The sequence below is a fragment of the Falco peregrinus genome, chromosome 10 (genome assembly GCF_023634155.1).
Source record: "Falco peregrinus isolate bFalPer1 chromosome 10, bFalPer1.pri, whole genome shotgun sequence".
Lineage (NCBI taxonomy): Eukaryota > Metazoa > Chordata > Aves > Falconiformes > Falconidae > Falco > Falco peregrinus.
Genome location: NC_073730.1, coordinates 23702608 through 23715101, shown reverse-complemented (window position 1 = coordinate 23715101; position 12494 = coordinate 23702608). Strand labels below are relative to the sequence as shown.

Here is a 12494-nt window from a genome sequence, read left to right as displayed (position 1 = left end):
TGACAGCAAAGCAGACGATGTTATTCTTCACTAGTTACCGCAATCTTCTCCCCTACATCACTTAAATATTTTTTTCTTTGCTTGAGTAAACACACATTATCCTTTTTTTTTTCCACCTCCCTTTCCTTTTTTCTCTCCCTCTTTTATACTTCTTTTTTTTTTTTTCGTTAAATCAAACCTGCCTTTCGCAGGGCTGATGGAGTAGATTGTTATTTCTTTATTTGTCCTATTAAATGGAATTCCTGATCGTTTAATCCTGCTTTTGTAAGTGATTTAAAAATACTTGAAAAGCTGTGAATGTGGCAGCACTTCTGACTAAACTGCTTAAAAGGGACACGTTACACCTGGGTTTAGCTCCGTTACACCTGGGTTTAGCTCCTGTCTCTCGACAGGCAGCGAGGGTAGCAGGCTCCAGCGCTGCCGGGGCTGAGCCATCCCAGGCTCCGTGCCGCCATCCTACCGGAGCAGCTTCCCTCGGCACCTTCCCTGCGGCAGAGGAGCTCTGCCGTTGTCAGCTGGGGCTTGACAAGCTGCTTATTCATTACCTGCCTCTTCTTTAATGGTGTTCAGCCCCGATCCAGCAGCCTTGCTACCAAATGATTTGGTGGTGGGGTCAGGCCCTCAGTGGTGTTAAATTTGCCTTGTTGTGCCGGTAAGTTTGCGTGGCAAGAAATCCCAGCTAGAAATGTCCACCTCATCCCTGAAGTGACATGCAATTAAAATGGGGTGTCAGGAGACCACCTTGGAGTCCCCAGTGTCCTGGGTGCTTTTCAGGGATGGCCTCCAAGACACCCCCAGCCCCAGAACCTTACAGTTACTGGGTGGCACTGAAAACATTCTAAGCTGTGTTTGAAAGCCCACTTAGTTGTAGACATGACCTCTTTTTTTCTTCCCACCCTACGAAGTAATATAAAACCTTGACATCTCATCATGGCAGCAGTGGAATGAGGAGAGTCAGAAGGAAATTCTTATTTTGGGCAGACGCGGTGCACAGTGATATGACAAGGAGGAAGACACTTTTGCTGTCGTTGTCATTTTCTCCATTGTGGAAACGTCAGGGGGGTCAGCTCCGATCGGCAGACTGCTGCGCCCAGCCTGATCCTGGGAGAACACAGCTGGTGCTTGCTGCTTGCCCAAGCCAAGGGCAGCTGGGGAGATCTTATGGATGCTTTCTATCTATTTAAAAATTTTTTTTGAATTCTTAATAGAAACTTTCAGCAAAAAACACCACTTTTTTTATTCCTTAGTACCCACTCTTCAGCATCTTCTCAAACCGCAGAGCTCCTTTGCTCCTAGGAGGACTTTTTCCAAAAGGGAGTATTAACTCCCTGCCCAAAAGTTCCTGTATTAATATAAAAATTACAATTGGAGGGTGAAACAGATAAAACCTCTGGGTGGGACATGAAAAATGACAGGGTTGCCGGGCTGGGCTGGGCATGAGGAGGCTCTGTGCTGGTCCTGGCAGTTCTTGCTGCTGTGGTTTGTGAGCTTGCTCATGCCATCGCAAAGCCCAGAGCCTTGCTTCCCTCCTGCGCTTCAGCTAAAGCACCCAGAGCAGTGGGCCACTGGCAGCTTTAGTGGAGGTCAGACAGGCTGGGGGCTGGCCAAGCAGGTCCCAGCATCAACACCTGCAGAAGGGACATGGCTGGCTCTGTCAGCATCAGCACGTTGCCCTAGCAGAGTTCTGGCAGCTCCATGAGGACCCGCCCTGTCCATCCCTGTGCCTGTGGGAAGGATTTGTGGGGCTCCCCATGTAAGTGAGCATCCTGACCTCTGCACAGGTGCCCTGTTTGCATGATGCAGGATGTTAAATCTTGCCTTAATGTGACTGCCAAACACCAGTTTTTGTGAAGTGTGCCGGGCACTTCCCCATAAATAAATGATGGAGCATTATTCAGTCCACTTAGATCAATACATCAGCTTGACAAGTTCCAGTTCTGAGAATTTTCTGACCCCCTGGAATGTCTTTGCTGCAGCTGTGCAGCTTATAAACCATGGTGTGTAGCCTGAACAAGCTCCAGGGAGCGGGACATCAGGACATGGCTGTGTTGGTGCTGCCAGCCCCAGCATTGCTGGTTTGCACTGGGATTGCAGCAAGGGCAGGTGGGGCAAAGTCGCTGCCAAATTGGGCAAATCCTGTATTCTTCCCCCTGCAAGCAGCACCATGGCACTGCCCAGCCTCACTGGCATGCCCTCCGTGCGCTCCTGTCCCAGTGCAGAGGACCATTCTTGTCCCACAGCACTACCAGGAATGGGCCATGGAGCTCTTGTTTCAGGCTTTTTGCAAACTGAGGCAGATGCGTCATGGCCACCAGGAAGGTTTGTGACCCAGTGCTACAGGAGGATGGTTTCAGACCCCTATAAAGCCAGCCCCAGGTGCTGCAATTCTTTGCATGCAGCATCTCTATGCCCCAGGCTGCTCTACCCCGTGTCTTGTTCCTACTAATGATTTTTGGATTTTCTGCCGGTTAGGTGAGGTATGGGTTACCTAAGGACCTACGTCCCCACACTGGTACTTTTAACAAGGTGTGAATTATCCGTGGTGCTGGCTCTGTGCATGGAAACACAGTACGTTCCTCACCTAGTGCTGTTAGCTCACATTTATCACAGGAGTATCTGCTTACCTTTGATTCGAGATCCCTACATCAGGGACCCAGGGTGGTATTTGTCTGTGAACTGCTGCGTATGCCTATGGGATTGTATAAGTAAATAAATATAATTAATAATCATCTGACTTCAGAGCAGCATTGGCAGGGAGGTAAACGTAGCCTTCATAGAATTACAAACAAAATCAGGAAAAAGGGAAGACCTTTCTAGGAGCTGGTATGAATGAAAATAATAATTGTGTTCAAGCTGCTTGAAAATTATTCTGCAAACATCGTTCGGGTGGTTTTTAGCAGATCAGAGGCATTGAGTTTGTCTCTAAATCAGAATTTTGACCAAAACTATTTAAAAATAGCTTTTTTAAAAGGTACCTGAATTTTTTATTTATAAAGATAAAGGTGAAAATCAAATGCCACACGGTCCTGGCCCTGCTTCAGTGTCTGACCTAGAAGGGAGCAACCCACTCCCTGCAACACCAGGACTGAACCGAAGGGAGAGACAAATTAGTGTGATTTCCTCGCAAAAAGGGTTTCATGGCATTTTTTAAATCCTTTGGCTTGCGAACGAACCAGAGGCATCTCAGGCTTTCTCACAGTTCGCCGTAGGGGATAAGTGCTGAAGGGGCAGGGGTCTGCGTGCCGCCGGCAGCTGCGCGGGGCTGGCACGGGCTGGCGGGAGAGTGGCTGCGGGTGACACCGGTGTCCCGGAGGCTGCGCGGAGCCAGTGACTAGCCGGTGGCCATGGCCACCCTAGCAGGCTGGGGAGCCCCGTGTCAGGGAGCCTCCGGCACTTTCTGCCTCGCTTTAACAGTCAGAAGAAGAACTTTCCTGTTTAAAGATTAAACGTTGTCTTTAAATATTAAAGAGCAAAGCTCCTCGCTCTTGATTGTGTGGCTGCTGCCGGCAGGCGGCTCAGAATTGCCAATTTTAATTAAAAAACTTTATTTTCCAACACAGCCCAGCAATGGCTCCTCCTCCTGGCTGGGGCTGGCTGACCTCTCCCCTGGCTTGCCTTCATCTCTGCCCACATTTTCCGCTGCCTGCAGCAAAGTGATGGTCCCTGCCAGCCCTGAAGTGTGGACGGCCTCATCTGGGACTGATCAATGCCCCTGGCACTTCCTTCCAAAACCCCAGGAAAAACAATTAAAACCCGATCGATCCTGCAGGCAGCTTTGAATATGCATAAGTGCACACTTGACCTTCAGTGGTCAGGCCAACTTCCACCCCGGCTGCTTAGCTAGTTTGCTCAGGTATTGTGGCTGTACCGAATGACCTTGATTAGGAAAGCAAAACTCGAGGCAGGGATGGGCCCAGGGCCGATCCTGGGGCTGATCCTGGGGCCAGGGCACGTGCCACTGGCTCCCTGCTGATGCTGCTGCCGCGGAGCCTGGGGAGGCAGGCTGGGCTTGGCACTAGCACCCTGCTGCAGGGCCTTTCCAGAGCTGTCGCGGTGGCTTTCCCAGGATCCTGCCAGCCTTCTGCTGTGCTCCCTCAGTTGCTCCTGGCCAGAGTCCAAGGGATGTGTCTGGGCTGGGAAGGCAGCCTGTGATATGGTAGCTCAGAGCCTTCCTTGTCCCTATGCAGGGACAGCCTGTGTGTCCTCCCGGGAAGCATGCAGGGACACCCCTTCCCAAGGGATACCCCCCCACTGCTGGCAACCCTGGGCCTGGACCCACTGGTGCTGAGCGTGGGGACCTTCCTGCAGTGTGCCTGGGCTTGCTCTTTGGGACAGAGCCCAGGAGAGGGAGCCGCATGGGGAGCCACTGCAGCCGTCACCCCGAGCCACCCGGCAGGTGGGTGGCAGGGTCCCATCCTGACCACAGACCCCAGCTCCCCACTGTGCTGCGGCTAGCCAGCCTGCATCCCAGCCGTGGCAATGAAGATGCCAGAGCATGTTTGTTGAAGGCAAAGGAAACCTCCCCGTTGTGTACACAAAGTGTAATTTCAGTGAATTATGCACAGACTTAATTAGGAGTTTTAATTGCTAATCATCTCCCAACAGGATTAGCAATGCTGTCTATTAATTATCTGCGGAGCCCTCTGTTTTGCTAAGGCAGGAGTAACAAAGCAGCATGAATGGTTACGTAGGCCAGTAACAAATTAACTCCCTCAAGCCCTGTAGCTCCTGGGGGGGGGGGGGGGGGCTGCAGCGGCAGGGGCTACATGGGGACTGGCCCTGCCTGTGCTGGGCAGAGCCGCAGGTAGCAGTGGCCAGAGGGACTGGCAGCAGGGCCCAGTGGCAGGCAGGTGGGTGGTGGGCTGCGGGGCGCACCGCTCAGCTCCACTTGCCCAGTTCAGCCCTGCTCGCACTTGCAGAGCATCCCCCCCACCCAGCGTCCGCAGCCTGCGGAGGGTGTCGGTGGTGCCCTGCTGTGCTGTGGCTGTGGCCGTGGTTAGCGATGATCCCCGCTGCAGGAGGGAGATAGGGGCTGCTGGATTGACCTGATCTCATCTGGGGACAATGGCCCTCACGGCAGCAGAGATAGCACCAGCATGAGCGACGCTAAGCCCACGCACCCTTCTTACTGCTCACAATGAGGCGCTGAGCTTAATTCCTCAAGATGAAGAAGATACGTGGCTGTCAGGCTGTAATTACAGCCATGAGTGTGACACAGAGTCCTGGCTGCTTTCATGTGTGCATTGTCCGGTGGGGTTTTGTGCTGCTCAGGCTCCTGGCTGCCTCATTCCTGGTGGAAGCCTTGCCAGGGGATGCAGCTGGGATGGAGCAGGCTCCCGCCGGCCAGGCTGTGGGCTCTGTGCAGTGGGGTGAGCAGTGCTGGCTTCCAGTAGTGTTTCTCCCAGCGATGGAGAGCCCTGACACAGCTGGGGTCTGGGGATGGAAAGGGAAGGGGAGGCTGGGAGGGCTATGCTTGCCAGGGAGGGAAGGGGACTGCCTGGATGTGGGCACCCCTTTCCAAGCCCCCCTGACTCCTGCTTCTGACCTCATCCTTGGTGAGGCAGCAATGGGGGCACAGTGTTGGAGCAACCCAGGGACATATGTGACAAGCTCACAGCCCCCAGCTTGCCCCAGTGTGGTGAAGGTGGTCTTGAGTGATGCCAATCTGCCACAGTACCCAGTAAACCTTGTGAGATTGTCACCTATTCAGGACACCACCAGAGGCCCCGGACAGCTTTTCTCTGAGGAGCATCAGGGGTGGCAGGCCAGGGTGAGGGTGCTTTGTTCGGGTGGCTCCAGGAGAGCTGCTATGAGGGTGATGCATGGGGCTGCACTGAACATAGCAAACACAGACTCAACGCTGGCCGTGGGAGCAGCCAGGCCTGGGCAAATATAAAACATGTCTGCACATGGGCTGTGCACCCGTCTGACCCTCTGCTTCTCTCTTCCAGGCGTACAGCTTTGCCATGGGGAGTTGGCCAAAGAACGGGCTCTTAGACATGAACAAAGGACTGAACCTACAGCACATAGGGAGGCCTCACAGCGGGATAGGTGAGTGACACCATGCTGCACCCTTCCTGTCCCCGTGGCTGCTGCTCCGGGCATACAGGAGATGCCTTGGCTCTGAGAGCTTGTCTAGGCTGGGGTGCTGAGACCCAGACAAAGGGCTGCAGGGTTTCCAGCTGGTAGAAGGGACAAAGATGTGTCAGGGCAGGATGGGTACGTGGATGAGCTCTCCACCCCTGGCACACCTGCCTGTCCCTCTGGCTGGGGAACTGCTCCCCTGGGCAGCCACTCTGGCAGTGCTTGGGCTGGGGGTGGATGTGGGCAGTACCAGGACTTGTGCTGTGCCTGGAGTGCAGGGCAGGAGTCCCCAGGCTGGGTGGGACGCTCTCCCTGTTGGACCAGTCCTCTGGCTGCTCTGGCTGCTGCATTTGTCCTTCGAAAGGAGGCCCTACCAGGCAGCGCAGCCTCAGGAGCTGGCTGGAGACCTACTGCAGAACTAAGATGCTTGGTCCCAGCTGGAGAACTGAGTCATCATCCCATTTGCTCACACGTGTGATGAGTTTCATGATCCCACAGTCTGCTCCAAGATAAACAACTGAGACTACTATGCGCAGTGGCAGAGCTCCATGTTTCCCCTAGCTCCTCTGCAGCGGGGATGAAAGTGGTATGAGGAGGGAAACCTGGCCCAGGACACTGACACCATATATCTGCCTGCTGCTTAACGCTTGGAGGCGCAGAGCTAGGCCAGCAGTAGGCTGTGGTATGGGCAGGAGTTCAGATTTACTGGGCTGTAAGCAGGGCTGTAATTCAGGGCTCCATCACTCTTGCCAGTCTTGTTTCTCTGCGGGGTGTTGGATCACCTCTTGGAGACCAGCGGTCAGGTTTTCCCTCTGCCTCCCAGCCTTTCATCCACTGTGAGTTGTGAGCGTTAACGTTTGCAAGGAGGTAAGATTTACTTGGAAAAGTCACCGGCTACCTGGGCCTTGAGGAGGCTGGTTAATATTGTTTCAAGACTCTAACCATTAAACTCTCCAATCAATCCAAGTTAAGGAGATGAATTATTTAAAGCTCACTAGCTTTTAATTAGCAAGCTCCTTTTGAACTATGGATCTGGTTGCATTATTGACAGAGGTAGCATTAAAATTTGCTTCCTTGCCTGGGAGCAGATTTGCGATTTGCCTTGCTTGTGTGCCATGTTGGGGGGAATCATGGGGAGGGAGCAGGGACTGCAGGAATTGTGTGTGCATGTCCTGCTCTGGGGGCTTGGGCTTTTCCTAGGGTCTCCTGGGGGATGTAGGGCTGGTTTGTGCCTCATCTTTCATCATTTTATTTATGGCAAGAGCCCTCAGTTGCTGTCATCTCTTACTCTGACAAGGTGTCCCCAGCTCTGGAGTATCATCTGTCTGGTGTTGGTTTCTGCCTGTGTTTATGTCAGTGCTGTTGTCTTGCACAGGTGTCTGTGCCCGATGGAGTTCAGAGACACACCGTTTGTGTCCCTCCCTATTCCAGTCCTTTAGGCGGGTTTTGCTTCTTAATTTCTGTCAAACTCCCTCTGCGGGGGAGCACTCCCAGCTCACCCCAGTGCCAGGTGAGCCATGTTGCACATGGAGAAGCAAGACCCAGCCAGCCAAGCTCCCTGCTTGCAGCGCTCCATCCCAGTGGCAGACCTGCCTTTCACATGCTGTTTGGAAGGGTTTATGTGGGTGCTGTGAAGGATGCCAGGCCAGCAGCATGATGGTCTCCATCACCCTGGCACCGGTGCACACATGCCCTGTCTGTTGCAGCCTACTGGCTGCTCTGCTTGGGCTGAGTCCAAAGCAGCTCTGCCCTGGGCATCTGCGATCCTCTGCCTGCCTGCGGAGGTGGCAGCCACTGGCACCCTGTGCCTGGTGGCTTTACTGCAGGCTGAGCTCCTGGGAGTGAGCTGGAGGCATGGCTTGTTGAACGGCAGCCAGGGAGAATGGCTTCTCCTCCTGGCCAGCTTGGGAGCCCCAGGCACAGCTGCTGCCCGTGGTGTCAGGGCTGCTGGCTTTTGGGCTTAGTAGCCCAGTGTCCCCCCTGGGAGAAGGCTTGGGGCGATGCTGGTGTCTGGAGACATGGCTTGCCTGGCATTTTGTCAAGGCACCAGCCTTCTGACTTCCTGGCTGCTTTGTTTCCCAGCCTGCTGGCCTTTTAGGTCCTAGGCATGGATCAGGTATTGCCTCTAGGTGACAGCCCAAGAGGTCCCTAGGTCAAGGAGGGGCCACTCACTGCAGGAGTGGCCTGGCTTCCTTGGGTCTGGCTTTGCTGCCTCATCCTGGAGCAAGTGTCAGTCCTCCACAGCTGAGTCCTTCCATACTGGCTACTGGGACTGGGCACAGTCATCCCAGTTGCTGGTGGTTACCCTGTGACCTGAGCAGTCCTTACTCCTCTCCTCCTTCATGCTTTCAACTGTTTTTCCTTTAGGACTGGGAGAAGCTACGCCATCCCTTGCCCCAGGCTGCCCTCCCCCTCCCTCCCTGGCTGTAAGAAGCCTTGCTCCTGCCACAGCCCTGTCCGCTCGGCACAATAAGCGACCCCTCCTCAAGGACAGCTGCTGGAGAGGAGGGGGGAGAATGCTGCAGCATGCTGCTTGCCCACCTCTTGCTGCTGTGGTGAGACAAGCTGGCTGTGGCTCTGGGGGAGTTCCCACGTGGTCTAGAGCTTTCCTTTTCTTTTGTGGTCAATCCTGGGGCGCAGCAGCGTGGAGGGCTTCCCCAGGGGTGCCCAAGGTGGGTGTAGCTAGGGTCAGCCTCTGATTTTCATGGCCCTCATGGGTCGCTGGTGTCCAGAAGCCTGCAAACCAGAGGGCTGAGAAGGAAGCAGCAAGGAAATGCGTTAGCCAGCCACACCAGTTTCATGAATACTGTGCCATGTAAAAGAGCATCCATGCAGCTCCTTTCCCAGCAGCATGGGGTGCAATCCAGGGGGATGCAGGCAGTCCTGTGAAGCCTCAGCTCGCTTATACAGGAATGCGCAACGTGGATGTTTCCCTTCAAATCTGACAGAAAAATTGCAGTGGATGGCCACTTGTTTTTGCAAACAATTTGCAGGGAATTTTGCTGTCTCGCCTGATCAGTTGTGTATTGCTTTGTTTTCAAATCACTTTCTGATTCACTGGCTCAGCAGATATCTGCTCCAAATCCCTGCACTTGGCATGCTCAGGGACCAGTCCTGCTCTGTGCTTCATCTCCTCTCCATCTTGTTCAAAATCCAGGGAGTTAGGGGCATTCAAACCCCTGCAGGTCCAAGGCCAGATTCTGGACAGGAACCTCACCTTTAGCATCTGGTGCGTATGGGCGGAAGGGGCTCATGGTGGAGTGTGGTGGAGTCTCACCACATCCCTGGGACGTATGGCCACGCATACAGCAAGTTGCTGAACAGAGCTCACATTCTAGGTTTTGTCTGGTTTCTACTTGGGAGCAAGTGAACTGCAAATCTTTTCGAGGGGCTAGAAAAGTGGTTTGTGTCACCAAATACACCAAAGTGTGTTTGCATACACTGCAAATATAGCTGCCTTGGGGTGGGGTGGGTGCAGGTCTGGTGCAATTGCTTTCTTGGGAGGAAGAAGGTAAAGGAAGGGGGGAAATATCAGTATTTCAGCTTGCTGAGAAGTGCTGAGCAGAAGAATAAGGAGGTAGGTAAGTAGTAAAGTCCTGCTCCAGGGAGTGAGAGCCCTTGGGAAACGGGAAAAAGAGCAAAAGGGGATTGAGACTGATTCATTCATGCCTCTTCTCAGGTTGGTATTTTGGCTCTAAGCATTCCCTCTGGGCTGAATGTGGCCCTGAGGTCTGGAAAGGACTTTTTACTGCAGCTTCCATCTCTCCTCAAACATGGATTAAATGCGTGTCAGCTCTAGCACAGGCTGTAGCACCTTGAGGTGAGGAGCTTCTTTTTGTCCGGTGTTTTCTTGGCCCTCAACAAAATGAAGCTGAATGTTACCAAGAAGTTACTCATCTTACAGATGTGTGCATGTTGCCATTCTTAAATTTTTGAGACGCTGGTAGCCTAAAACAAGCTGCAGCTTGTAATGGGGGTCTTGGCACTGTCACGCAAAGACCAGCATTCACAGGCTCCTCACCAGCAGAGCTGGGTTCTTGCAGTGGATTCTCCCTACTGAGGTTCAGAGACTGATGTAAATCAGAAGGATTAAAATTCCAGGCTTTAGTTATGATTTAAATCAGCCAGCAGCTCACCTGGATTCAGTAATTGATTTTCTTCTATTTTGGTTTTTTTTTTCCACTTGTTTCCCTGAAAAAAGGCCAAGTTTTACTGACCAGCACCTATCAAACGAAGTGCAGCTCTCCTTAGCACTGCCCAGTTGTTAAATCTAGTTATTCTTTTATTCATCAAATACTCCATTTTTGCTAATTTATTTTGATCAATCATGTAACATAACATGCCTTTAGTCTTAGGTTTTAGATATTCATTACGTTAGAAAAGTAGTGAATTACTGTTTGCTCTTAAAGAGATGGTTATTAAATTATTACTTGTGATTACTCTTTTGGATGAGAATTGGAACGCCGTGCTACAGTACCCCAGCTGTAGTTCACATAGGTTTTATTGGTAAAATCCTGTTTCCCTTGCATGTACTCAATATTGAAGGAAAAGTAAATTTTGGAACACTTTCTAGGTGAAAACAGCTGGTGTATGAAACCAAAGCAAGAAGTGATCTGTGAGTTGAAGGAGTGTTTCTGGAAACAGGCCTTTCAAGATTTTAGTATTAGTACCTCTCATCCTCTCCCACCTTAGTTTGTTGGTTTGTTTGTTTCCCTGATCATGGAAAAGATAAAAGGCACACCTTTTTTTTTTCCTTTTTTTTTTTTTCCCAGTCCTTTGTTGTTTCTCAGCTCTGAACAAGCTAGTTATTGAACTGAAAACATGCTGGAAAAAGGGGGAAGTTTCCACATCTGCAGAAGTAGCTGCTGCTGCTGGGAAAGTTTTTCTCTCATTTGTCAGCTCTGCTTCCACCTCTAGTGCACTGACTGTCTTTAAAACAAGTTACCCCTTGCTGACGATCTTTTTTGAATCTAATTTAATTTAGTTGATTCTTTTAAAGTTCAGGCTTTGGCACACACATTATTGTGATTTTAGATTTAGTTCTAAATGTCTGGTTTGCAGGTTTTTTTCTTTTTTGGAGAAGGAGGGTACCCAGGCTGCTGCTGCTAGTGAACCCGCAGCACCCATGCCTCGTGACCGAGAGATCTGGTCCCGTAGTAGCACCTGTCATGACCTGGTGCCCACGCTGGGCTCTTATTACACCAGCTTGTAACCCTGCGAGCTGTGAGCCTCTGCGTGGGGCTTCACCATCCCTGTGCCCACAGTCCCCCTGGCCGGGGCAGTGCCATGCCGCCTCCACGGCGATCTCTGCTGTGCCAGATGGAAAAGCCCCACCTGCCCGGGCAGGTCAGCAGCCCATGCCGTGAGCAACCCAGCAAGCCACCGTCCCTTCCTGGCTCCATCTCTCGCTTTTCATTTACTGATTGGAAATCTCGGAAGGTTAGGGTGTGATATTGTTCCTGATCCAGAGCATTAATTAGGCCTCGGAAAGAAGAAGAGGAATTGCGTGTTTTTAACAGTGAGGTTAATGGGATGCTCGCAGAGTAGACAGTTTTAATGAGCTTCAACTCGATGTACAGTGAGTTTACTCTTTGTGTTAAAAGGGTCAAACTGCAGTAGTTTGATGTGGATTGTCTCCTGGCCCCCAGTGTCATAGGTGAGCGTCTGTCAGAGTCCAGTCAGAGCGCATTTACTTAGTGACACGATTCTAATTAACTACCTCGAGCTGCCACCGCCGCGGGGAGCCGGGCCAGCGCCTGCCGGGGTGCCTCCTGCCCGGCGAAGCCGTCCCTCTGCCCGCTTGTGTCCCCGCAGCCGGGCTGCCCTCCGTGCTGACATTGAAGGAGAGGGCGGCGAGGGCCACGCTCGCTAAGTGCGGTGGCAGGTGGCAGGCCACCCGCCGTAATGGGGGCTCTGGCTGTCAGCGCTGGCTCTCCCCCCGGCAGCTCGGCAGCGGCTGATGAGGCTTCATCTCACCCTGCGACGTGCTGAGAGTGTGTGGTCCTGGCAGCTTACTGGCTTTATTTCAGCCTCCTCTCACTCTTCCCGGCTTTCTTTTCCCCTCTTTCGTTTTGCTGCCTTTCCCGGGAGCGCAGGGAAGCCTGCAGCCCCCCAGCATCCATGGAATCCCCAGTCACCCTTGGAGCCCACCCACCTCCTCTGCAGTGGGGCAGGGGCAACAAGGGGACAGGGACAGCAGTTTTGGAAATTCCCTCCCATTTTTTTTGACCACTTCCCATCCCAGCCCATGTGGCCCTGGCTGGCATAGCCAGTCCCACTCTCCCTGTCCCTCGAAGGGGATGGAAGAAGCCTGGGAGAACCCCATGCTCCCCCAGAGCAGGCATACCCTGTTCAGCACTTCTTTTCCCAGTGGAGGTGGCATGCAGTTGGTGCTGTGCATGGGGGCAGTG

At 52.6% G+C, this 12494-nt stretch overlaps 1 protein-coding gene across 4 annotated transcripts in view; it reads left to right on the top strand.

The window, feature by feature from the left end:
* The window catches only part of ERI3 (ERI1 exoribonuclease family member 3), a 135209-nt gene that overhangs the window by 90372 nt on the left and 32343 nt on the right, over positions 1-12494 (top strand). For all 4 annotated transcript variants that reach the window (XM_055815877.1, XM_055815878.1, XM_027788332.2 and 1 more), the window contains exon 7: positions 5952-6051. In XM_055815877.1, the coding sequence (XP_055671852.1) occupies positions 5952-6051 (100 nt within the window). The remainder of the gene's footprint in view (positions 1-5951; positions 6052-12494) is intronic.